The sequence below is a fragment of the Gymnodraco acuticeps genome, unplaced genomic scaffold, assembly GCF_902827175.1.
Source record: "Gymnodraco acuticeps unplaced genomic scaffold, fGymAcu1.1, whole genome shotgun sequence".
Classification (NCBI taxonomy): domain Eukaryota; kingdom Metazoa; phylum Chordata; class Actinopteri; order Perciformes; family Bathydraconidae; genus Gymnodraco; species Gymnodraco acuticeps.
The window spans coordinates 642,310-654,391 of NW_022991375.1; the positions used below are offsets into that span (position 1 = coordinate 642,310).

Here is a 12,082-nt window from a genome sequence, read left to right on the forward strand (position 1 = left end):
TGAGACTCCAGCTGTCAGTTAAAAGCCAGATATCATTTCAGCTCCATCAACACAAACTGCTTTCACTCTGCCACTCATCCTCCTTCTTTCCAGCAGTTGCACTTGATTGACAGGGATTTAGCATATTGCTACCTCAGCTATAATCTATCCCTCAAGACTCGAGTCTCATTAGTGATTTTAATCCGCTCTGCTCGACTGATGTGAGCAGGCTGCAGGGTCAAAGGGGGGTCGAAGGGTTTCACACAGAAATTGTGACCTCAACTAATTATGGTTATACTGTAAGAGGAGAGAGAGAGAGAGAGAGAGAGAGAGAGAGAGAGGAGAGAGAGAGAGAGAGATAGGAGAGAGAGGAGTGGGGAGGAGAGAGAGGAGGGAGAGAGAGAGAGAGAGAGAGAGAGAGAGAGAGAGAGAGAGTGTGTGTGTGTGTGCAGGTACCTGTCTAGAGTATTGGTGGGGTACAGTGCTTTGCTGAAGGCATCCAACAGAGAGGCATGTGTCTGGAGGATGATGATGTTGTAGATCACCACGGCAACCAGCATCACCACCATCTTCAGCTCGTAGTTTATCCTCAGGAACACCGAGCACGACACCAGCCCCAGGATACAGCAGTAGATGAAGTACTGGGGACAGAGAGAGACAAAGAAATATGGAGGTCTAAAATACTTTTCCACACAGGTGAAGCACTGTGAGACCTTTACTACATTACAACACAATATAACATTACATTGAGATAACATGATGTAAGTTTTACTGACCAGACGTGTTAAAAAAGTACTTAGCCCTTCTACTTAAGTAAAAGTAAAACTACAATGAAAAAGTAATCTGTATAAGTACTTCATTCAAGTTATAACCTGATTTAAGGAACAAAAGTATAAGCTCCTAAATATAACAAAAGCATAAGTATTTATTGTGCAGAGAGGCATTTTATTACTAGATTATATAATTATTGATGCATTAATGTGTATGTTAAAGTTGCAGATTGTAAAGATGGAGGTAATTGTAGCTATTTTGTGTCCTTAATAAGGATATACTACTATATATTTTGTATATTAATTTGTATTTAGTAACTAACTAACTTGTCAGATAATTGTAGTGCAGTAAAAATAACAATATTTGCCAAAGAATAGTGGAATAAAACTGTAGAAAATTGCACAAAATTCAAGTCAAATGTGTACTCAAGTAAATCTACTAAATTTTAATCCACCACTGACAATGATATGATTATGATATACTATAAAATGATTAAAATGTGTGGTTTACTGTAAGCCTAGAGTTTGTAAAGAAGGCCTCTGACGCTTTCCGATGATTTCAACTATAAACATCTTGGTTTGCCAGCTTGGGTGATTTTTTTTTCAGCTCGGTGTGAAATAATTTAATCAGCCTAACAGTTTTTGAACAGCTGCGCAGAAGATTCCCCGTGTAAATAGAAAACATTGACATAGCTTTACGTTAAAGAGAGAGGATAGAGACATTGCCTCAGTGAATGCCTTGCAGCTTGTTTAAACGTGGGTTATTTAAACTAAAAGAAAAACATTTCCATGACTGTTATGGTATAAAATGCAAGTAAAAGCTCAGTAATTAGCTATCTAGACTGTGACGGACCGCTGCAGAGACATGATTGGGGGATGATTTAAAAATCCATTATCTACTGGGGCAAACTGTCCTCAGTCTTGTGTTCTTGTTTACCATGCTTTGTGGGGTGACTTTTTTTGCCGAGTCATTACCGTAAATATTTGTACAACCAAAATGTTAATGGTAATAGCACAAAGAGTTCTTCATGAATTAAGCCTCCTAATTTTCAAAGTGCAGTGAAGAGTTTGACCCTGTGGAAAACATTGAAGCTGAATTTTTCCGAACACAAATCTCTAACTTTGCAGTTTTAGATACATTTAAACTCATTTAGGTTAACTTTGAGATACTGGTGGTCAGTAAGTAGACTTTTAAAAACTAAAGGGGCCCTATTATGCTCATTTTCAGGTTCATATTTGTATGTTGTGCCCTTTCTGTGACATGTCTCCATGCTTTAATGTTCAAAAAGCTCTTTATTTTTCTCATACTGCCTGTACTGCAGCACCTCTTTTCACCCTCTGTCTGAAACCAGAGCCCATTCTGCTCTGATTGGTTAGCTGGTTGGCTCTGTTGTGATTGGGTAACCACTTAGAGATGTCCCACCCCTTAGCCTATCACGTACAATATGTTAGAGTGCTAGCCAATGGAAGCGCAGGTATTAGGTAGTGATGTTACTATGTCACCGAAGTAAACAAAAGGGTTCAATTGAGGAGTTTCAGGCAGGGGGGGGGGAGAGAAATTTGGGGTTTTAGCCTTTGCAGACCATTTACATGCACATAATCCTATATTACACACTACAGGAAATGGTAAACCTCAACAACTATAATAGGGCCCCTTTAACCTTCTTTCCATCCATATTGATGACTCTCCCTGTTGTACTTACTGGCAGATAAAACCTGTTTTCTCCTGTGTTTTCTTCCATGTACTCCAGCAGGCTGTCATTAGTTATATTCACAGGTGGAGTAGTTGTCATGACCTCCTCCCCCGATCCTCCAGGGTCCTCCACGAAGAACTGCAAAACAAAACAGAAATCACCTAACAGTTGCAGGCGCCAGAACTGGTTAATATTGAGTTTAAGTTTTGCCCTGAAGACAAGAGTTGACGGATAAAAACAGTTAAACTAAATGTTGCCCGCCTGTTAAAGGGGAGTTTTTCTTTGCCACTGAGGCCGAGTGCTTGTTGATGGTGGAAAATGTTGGGTCTCAGTAAATAATATAACAGTCTAAACCAGTTCAAAATAAAAAGTGCCTGGGATAACTTTTGTTGGATTTGGTGCTATATAAATACAATTACATTTTCATTATGTGACTAGACAATCAGAGCCAGATGCGGCTGAGTAGTATAAATCAGGTACTTCATCATTTTAACCTTAAAAACAGTATTCAGAAACAGTCCATGTTACCAATTTCAGGTTTTGTTGTTGAATGGGGCGAACAAACAAGCACACACACTTTCTCACTTGGTTTCATGTTGGTTGTTTTTATATTTTCTTGCGTTTTTTTTATTAAACTTATCTAAAAAAAACAAATATAGAATGGTTCGACAACTTCGTAAATGACCTGATTTTTTGTCTTTATTACAAATTAAATGTTATAAACTAGATACATGTTACTTTTGATACTGTTAAAACTTGCCTATATGTTATGGTTTCGAAATAATGCATTAGCACTTTATGCAGGTATGAATGCCAGTCCACCACATAGTAACCTGTAACTTCTCACCATGTTGAACACCGCCATCACAAGTATGAGAGCTGTGGTCGTCATGGTGAGGACCAATCGCAGCCAGGGATTGTTGGTGACGATGATGCGGGAGGAAGTGGGGAACCAGGTGAAGGAGCAGAAGGAGCCCTTCTTCCCCTGCTGAGGAGGCAAAGAATCAGGTAATTAGGGGTTTAGTGTGATAAAGTCCCTCTGGAAATGTAGCCTTTGCAGACCATTCAAATACACAAAAACAACACACTACAGAAAAGGGAAAACCAAAAAAGCACAATAGTGCCCCTTTAGAATAAAAGCATGTCAACATGATCTTGTAGACACCTAAAATACAAGCATGAGCAAGAAAATGAATATAATATGTACTCTGTGAAGATGAAATGAACATTTAAAACACGCTGAAGTCTGTGATGGTTCATAGATATATCGATGTTTTCTTCTAATTGTCGCTAAATAATGGCATTGTGTTCTATTTCATACCTACTGACCGCCAGAGGCGGTGCTTTAGCACTGGATATCTTCTGTCTCGCGCATGCGTAGGTCGAATATTTATATCAACAAAGTCACGTGTGACCTCGTACGACCCGGAAGGCATAAGTTCCGGTGCCGTCGACGAGTTCAGTCCTTTTCATCTTCTCGCAGCGTAGGTTACTACTTTATGAGTAGAAGCCAAGCTAGCTTACTGAACAATTAAGATCCTAGCTCATCGCTATCTGTAGCCTTGTGATCGTTAGATCGGAGCTGCGGGCTAGAAAGCGCTCGCCCTCCAAAGGCTGCGACGAGCTAGCTGTCCGTCCTCCCAAGGGAGGGGACCGCGGTGTTCACCGCTCGGATCTTAGGAGCTCCGGATCGGTAAAGAGCGGACGCTCCTGCACGTCAGCCGGCTACCGTTTTTGCTGTTTGTGCTATATATTCTCAAACTAATGAGATAATTGTATACAATTAGCCGAGGGCTCTCGTTAATTGTCACTGCGCAGTTAGCTGAGCGCTTTCGTTCAAGCTAACTGTTACTGCACTAGTGAAGAGAGCGTTTCCGCCCTCTTCTCACTACAAACATTTGATTCCATCGTACCTGATTCTATCGTCCATTTAGCTGAGCGCTTTCGTTCAAGCTAGACTGTTACTGCACTAGTGAAAGGAGCGTCTCCGCACCTCCTCTCACTACATACATTGGTTTCTTATCTGATTCTATCGTCCATTTAGCTGAGTGCTAGCCCGTTCAAGCTAACTGTTACTACACTAAGTGAAGAGGGCGTCTCCGCCCTCCTCTCACTACAGACATTTAATTCCGTACCTGTATATCGTCCAGCTAGTTTGAGTGCTCCCGTTCAAGCTAACTGTTACGGCGCTAGTGAAAGAGTGTCTTCGCCCTTCCACGGCGCACAATTGGTTCCTGTGCCATCCTCCAGTTAGCCGAGTGCTCTGGCTCATAGCTAACTTACTACAGCGTTGGTGAAGAGTGTTTCCGCTCCCCTCTCCTTGCACACAGTTGGTTTCTGTTCCATCCTCCAGTTAGCTGAGTGCTCTCGCTCAAAGCTAACTCGCTACAGCGCTAGTGAAGAGAGTGTTTCCGCTCCCCTCTCCCTGCACACAGTTGTCTTAAGAACCATTCCATCTCCAGTTAGCAGAGTGCTTTCGCTCAGGCTAACTCGCTATGGCGCTAGTGGAGAGAGTATTCCCGCTCTCCTCTCACAGCATACATACCACTAACTGACCACACACTTGTTCGCACCCCAGTTAGCAGAGTGCGTACGCTCACGCTAACTACTTTGTGCTCACTCCCCTCCATTGTGGAGTTTGTTTCCTGGCCAGTTATTTACAGTCAGCTGAGTGCTTCCCCTAAGAGTGGCGCTATGTTTAACGGCTGTAACACCTGTATGGCTTCTCTGCAACCAGAGGATGGTCATGACCTTTGCCCCTCTTGTCTTGGCCTCGAGCATCTGAGGGAGGGCCTTTCGGAGGACTCGTGCATGAATTGTACCATCATGCCTCGTGCGGTAAGAGCTGCTAGACTAGCCAGGGTTAAACTACTGACTGAGGGTGGCCTTCCCCCTGCACAGTCGACTACATCCCAACCTACCCGTCCTAGGCGTCGGGCAGCAGAGGCTGCGGGTGCCCCGCCCAAGAAAAGGACTAAGCCTGATAGGCTGTCCTCTAGGGTGGACCTACTCACTACTGAGGTTGCCCAGATGAAGTCAATCCTCTTGGCTCTCCATTCTGGTGTCCGTACAGAGCACGCCGCTGCACCCAGTCCACCCAGCCCACCCATGCCTGAACTGATTCCAGAGGACGATGTGTTCTCATTGGCAGCTTCAGCCACTCAATTTAATGAGTATGAAGGAGAGGGCCCGTCCCAGGCTTCTGGGCCTGGCTCCTGTACCTCAGATCATGTCGGCTCCATGAGTACCGTCATCCGCATGGCACTGGCTCGCCAGCAGTTGGATGTACAGCAGCCCGAAACAGTGCCTAGCAGTGCGTTCTTCAGGCGCACTTTGGCACCCGCCACCCTTGCAGTTCCTCCCTCTTGTGAGTATCTGAGGGAGTTCCATGCATGCTGGAGGGACACTAAGACTTTTTCCCGTCTTACGTCCGATGGCCGAGCCCTAGCAGCCATTCAAGATGCGGCAAAGGTCGGCCTTGATCACATGCCGGCTGTGGAGCCTATCATTGCTTCCCTCATAGTTTCCCCTGATGAAGCTCTGAGGTCGGAGGCCAGGTGCCCTCGACCCCAATGTCGGGTCACTGATGACCTGCTCACTAAGGCTTACGATACAGCGGCACGCATGGGCCGTATAGGCAATTCCCTCTCTCACCTCATGCTCGCCCTCTCAGCTTCCCTGCAGCAGGAGGCTCTTAGCGCTTCTGCTACCAGCCTCAGTGACGCCTCATTACAGGCGTTTGCTCTGATGTCAAGAGAGCTTGGGCGCCTGATGTCCACTCTTGTCCAGACTCGTCGCCAGGTTTGGCTGGCACAGTCACCTTTATCAGAGGCATGTAGGAGGACTCTCCTTGCTGTCCCAGTGGAGCCCGGGGAACTGTTCGGTTCAGCTGCCATACAGGTGCTTGAACGGACTGTCCAAGCTAGTCAGACCAGGCAACAGTTCTCAGCTCTTCGCAGAGACATGCCCCCCCCCGGTAGGCCGAGAGGCTCCGCATCTGCCTTCCGAGGCCGCTCCCGTCCACCAGCTCACCCCGGTACCCGCCAGGGACCTCGGTATCCCACGGGGGGGCCGGCCCGATACGGTCCTGTTGTCGGTTATTTCTCCCAGCAGCAGCTCAACTACTGGGTAGCTCAAGCTTCAGACCCCTGGGTGGTTTCCACCTTAACCCAAGGGTACAAGCTTCAGTTCCGACGCCGACCCCCAGCCTTCAGCCGGGTCAAAATGACCACCATAAGCGACCCGGCAAAATAAATCGCCCTAAACCAGGAGCTGTCAGTCCTCCTTGCCAAAGGAGCAATCGAGCCTGTAGACCCCATCTCAAAGTCTACAGGCTTCTACTCGACCTCGGTAAGGAAGAAAGGCGGTGGACTTCGCCCAATCCTAGATCTAAGGGGACTCAACAAGTTCCTAAAGATCTTACCTTTCCATATGCTGAGCACAGCGGACGTTCTTCGTACCGTTGCCAGGGGGGAATGGTTCATGTCCATCGATTTAAAGGACGCTTATTTTCATGTGCCTATTGTACCTCATCACAGGCAGTTTCTTCGCTTTGCCTTCAGAGGCCGTCATTTTCAGTTCAGGGTGCTCCCATTCGGACTCTCCCTCTCCCCAAGGGTGTTCACCAGGTGTGTCGCGGCAGCCCTATCACCCCTGCAGTCTCAGGGTATGAAGATTCTGCCATACTTAGACGACTGGCTAATCTGTGCACCGTCCCGGTTGCAGTCAACCCAGGACATGGCTCTCCTTCTCTCTCATGTCACCCGGCTAGGCCTCAAGGTGAACATGGAGAAGAGTTATCTGTACCCCTCTCAGAGCCTAACCTTCATTGGGGTGGCTCTGGACACAGTCACTATGCGGGCCTGTCCATCTGCTCAGCGCCTGGACAACATTCTCCAGCTTCTTCCCCTCTTCAAAAGGGGCAGGTCTCTGGCATTTATCCTGTTTCTCCGCCTCTTGGGCATGCTGACAGCTGCCTCAACTGTCATTCCCTTGGGCTTGTTATCACTGCGCCCCCTGCAGAGATGGCTGAACGGCCTCCACTTAGACCTCAAGTTGCACAGGCACAAAAGAATCAGGGTGTCACAACAGTGCCTCTCCACTCTATCCCCATGGAGGGAGAGGTCATATATGTCGAGGGGCGTGGCCATGGGCTCCGTCCCTTTCCGCAGAGAGACTGTTACGACGGATGCCAGCCTCTCGGGATGGGGTGCGGTGTGGCAAAACAGGACAGCAGTGGTCTGTTCTGGACGGCACGGAACATATCAATGTGCTAGAGCTACGAGCTGTGCACCTAGCACTCAGGCACTTCCTGCCATACCTAAGGGGGAGGCATGTGCTTGTCCGCTCGGACAACACTACAGCGGTGTACCATATAAACCACCAAGGGGGCACCAAATCTGCACGCTTGCTAGAGGTGTCCCAGACTCTCCTGACCTGGGCAGCTCCTTGCCTGGCCAGCCTACGGGCAATGTATCTGCCCGGAGAGCAGAACCAAGTCGCAGACTTCCTCTCCCGTCACAAGCCCCCACCAGGGGAGTGGCGGCTTCATCCAGAGGTGGTGGCCAACATCTGGGGTCTCTTCGGCAGGGCAGAGGTAGATCTCTTTGCCTCGAAGATGTGGACCCACTGCCTCCTGTGGTTCTCCTTGAGCGAGAAAACCAGCCCTTTGGGTCAGGACGCCCTGGCTCATTCATGGCCAGGGTGTCTTCTCTATGCCTATCCACCCCTCCCTCTGATCCTACCAACACTCCTCAGAGTGCTTCATCAGGGCCACAGGCTTGTTTTGGTGGCCCCCTTCTGGTCAGCCAGGACTTGGTTCTCCCTGCTGCACAGACTCTGTTGCGGGACACCTTGGCGTCTCCCCAACAGGAAGGACCTCTTGTCTCAGCTGGAGGGTCAAATATGGCACCCCGACCCCTGCCGCCTCCAGCTGTGGGTCTGGCCACTGGAGGGCCCGACCCACTGCTGAGCGACTGCATAGAGCCTGTCAGGAGGACTATTCTCAATGCGAGGGCACCATCTACTCGTAGACAGTACGAAAACAGGTGGAAACTGTTCTCTGACTGGTGCCAAGGGCGAAATGAGGACCCAGTACATTGCTCGGTGCCTACTATCCTTGAGTTCCTACAGTCCCTCCTGGATGACGGCCGGTGTCCCGCTACCGTCAGGGTGTATGTAGCTGCTATATCAGCCCAACATGCAAAGGTTGACAACAGTACAGTGGGGAGCCATAGACTGGTATCCCTCTTTTTAAGGGGAGCACTGAGACTTCGCCCCCCGAACATCCCAAGGGCCCCTTCATGGGATCTGCCCTTGGTGCTGGATGCCCTATGTTCGCCTACCTTTGAACCCTTGTTAGAGGCAGAACTGAGGTGGCTCTCAGCCAAGACTGCTTTTCTTCTTGCCATCACCTCAGCAAAGCGTGTAAGCGAGCTTCATGCCTTGTCTGTAAACAGCTCGTGTCTGAGGTGGAACTCAGATGGCTCAGGTGTCACCTTATGGCAGAACATAGCGTTCCTCCCTAAGGTGCTGACACACTCTCACTTTAATCGGCCTATCCAGCTGGCAGGGTTTGACCCCCCATCAGGAGAGGGGGAAGAGAGGTCAAGACTCCTATGCCCGGTGAGGGCCCTTAGAGCTTATGTCCAGACTACCGCAGGCATGCGTCAGTCTGACCAGCTCTTTTTATGTTACGGTGGTCCTAGAAAGGGCCATGCGCTCTCAAAACAGCGCTTGTCCCACTGGATCGTGGACGTCATTGCCCAGGAATACAGGGCGAATGACCGTCCCTTGCCACACAGAGTAAAGTGCCACTCTACCAGGAGTGTCTCCACGTCATGGGCGACCTTGAGAGGTGTGCCCCTGGAGGACGTATGTGCTGCGGCCACATGGGCATCTCCGAGCACATTCGCCAGATTCTACAGGGTGAATGTTGCCGCCCCTCACCCGCTGGGTGTGGTCCTCCTGCAGAGTCTGCCTAGACCATCCTTATAAGGTGAGTATTCAGACTTCCTCGTGACTCTGTTGGTATAGGTCATCCAGTGCTAAAGCACCGCCTCTGGCGGTCAGTAGGTATGAAATAGAACGATAGTTACGTATGTAACTACGGTTCTATGAATACTGGATGACCGCCAGAGTTCTTGGTCACTCGGAATTTCGTGTTTCTGCGAGAAGATTCCATAGGACTGAACTCGTCGACGGCACCGGAACTTATGCCTTCCGGGTCGTACGAGGTCACACGTGACTTTGTTGATATAAATATTCGACCTACGCATGCGCGAGACAGAAGATATCCAGTGCTAAAGCGCCGCCTCTGGCGGTCATCCAGTATTCATAGAACCGTAGTTACATACGTAACTATCGTTTTACATGGTAGTTGTGGTAGTTGCGGTGATGCCTTCTCCTATAGAACAGATGATCTCATTGGATTTTCCAAGAAATGTGTTTCATCACAATAAACGTGTAATGCAACTTTTCACAGATAAACTAATCATGTCCTTTAACTTTATTTAGCCTCATTAAAAAGTCCTTACACAAACCCAACCAGCGACACGCACATGCACACATTTGCCGTGAGACTTCATCAGTTAACAACGGGCTCTTTCACCAATCAGTGACCACAGCAGCTTTCATTGAGCGATACAATTAATGGAAAGCACAACACACCCATTAAACATGATCTCTCTCTATGTTGTTACTGAGGCAGTTTATAAAATTGATATCTGGGTCAGCGCAGATACAGCATTATAGATTAACCCCCTCCCATTAATTACAAGTGACCCACTTATAGCGATATAAAACTCTCTTGAGAAGGGGGGGGGGGGGAACAAGGCTCTAAAGGGCGAAGCATTTATTGATTGACCATAAAACACTTGTGACAGGCAGCTTGTAAATAACACCCATCCCTCCATTGTTCCACTGCGCACAATAACAAGCAGCAGTGACATGATGGATGGACTGTTGTATGAAGGAGAATAAAGCTCATATAAAGCCCTTATAGGAAGGCTGCAGTTCACACAGTGATCCAAAATAAAAAAGTGATGACAAAAGATACCTCGACTCAGCAGTATCTTAGTTATTGATCAGTAAAGGAAAGACATCTTTCTTTGTGTAAAGGAATGAATCCATGTGAAAAAAGAGAAAGATGTGAGCCAAATCTCCAACAGCTGGGATAATTAACACATCGATTTGGGATGAAATCACAGCTAAAATGAGAAAAAGATATATGGAAAAACAGCTAAGGTGGGAATTCAATGATTGTTTTCTTCCTCACAGACATACATAAAATCATGTTCTGAAGCATTAAGAGTCATTAACTGCTTATTTTAAAATGTAGACAAACTTCATACAAGTTGTAGGCTTTTTTTATGCACATAAGATATGCCATTCCCTTAAGTAGTTAAACCTTACGGACATAACTAATGTTCTGTATGTTTGTATGGCAGTGTGAATATGAATGGAAATGGGAATATAAATAAATAATAAATGGAGAAATAGAGAAAACTACGGAGCCCCCCTGGTGACATTGGTGAGAAAAATATTAATACGTGGCCACGTATTAATAATGCGTGGCCACAAATGAGTTATTATGTTCCCACGCATTAGTAATTTGTGGGAACACAATAATTATTACGCAATAACTAAATCCAGATAGTCTATAGAAACTGATGACTGAGTGACAACACTACAGATGTAGCACCTCATTTCAGACAGTTTGAAACGCGAGGGCCGTGGCCGGCACGGGGTCTGCCCTCGCTCAAAGGAAAACCTCCAGCGTGACTTGAGACCGCCCCCTTGATAAATACATTTAATTATAATGAAGCCAGCTGCAATGGATCATGGACTCTGATATAGTACGGTAGATTTGTGTCTGGTAGGCTACTACTGTATGGCGGATCTTTGTTAAGATCCATATGTCACGGATAGGATCATACTATGTGCTAAATAAGAGACATGTAATCATTTAGGCTACAAAACATCACCATGTTTTTATTTAACAAAATAATGTTGGTTAGTCCACAACTAGCTACTGTACAAAAAACATCAGGAAGCCCGCCGGCTCCAAAAACGAACGGGAGCAAATGCTCTCGATTTGTAATTCTAATTTAATCATCATCTTCACCACGATCATTTATGTTTATGTTCGCCGAATTTACATGAAAGCACTGACAAATATGAATATACTGTAGTCAACTTCATTAAAACGTTATTAACGTGCCTAAACTCAGTAATTCACTAAAAATATTTATATTTTAATGGAGCCTCGTCAGGCAGATCAGGGTCCCGACGCGTAGCGGAGGTGAGGTTTACTCATTACAGAGCTCAATAATTATTGTGTGGCAACGCATTACTAATTCGTGGGAACATAATAACTAATTCGTGGCCACGCATTATTAATACGTGGCCACGTATTAATATTTTTCTCACCAATGTCACCAGGGGGGCTCCGTGAAAACAACTGCATATGTGAATATAATTTATTTACAGATAAATAAGAAAGGTACAGGTTTTTGTTTATGATGATTCTACATCTTTAAAGTAACTCTAAAGTACAAAGAATATTGAATTATAGATTATAATGATATGTATTGGAGTAGAAGTAGAAAGTAGCAGGAAATGGAAATATAAAATATAGAA

General features: G+C 46.4%; 1 protein-coding gene across 3 annotated transcripts in view; it reads right to left on the minus strand.

Annotated features, from left to right (window-relative positions):
• Nucleotides 1–12,082, minus strand: part of adcy2b (adenylate cyclase 2b (brain)) — a 65,556-nt gene that overhangs the window by 13,397 nt on the left and 40,077 nt on the right. For 2 of the 3 annotated variants that reach the window (XR_004571641.1, XM_034241038.1), the window contains exons 16-18: nucleotides 3,291–3,431; nucleotides 2,453–2,581; nucleotides 436–620 (exon numbers count right to left, since the gene is read on the minus strand). Coding sequence is in view for 2 of the 3 variants with exons in the window: in XM_034241038.1 (XP_034096929.1) it covers nucleotides 436–620; nucleotides 2,453–2,581; nucleotides 3,291–3,431 (455 nt within the window). In the remaining variant the exon portion in view is untranslated. The remainder of the gene's footprint in view (nucleotides 1–435; nucleotides 621–2,452; nucleotides 2,582–3,290; nucleotides 3,432–12,082) is intronic. The other variant, XM_034241039.1, reaches the window with a different exon arrangement.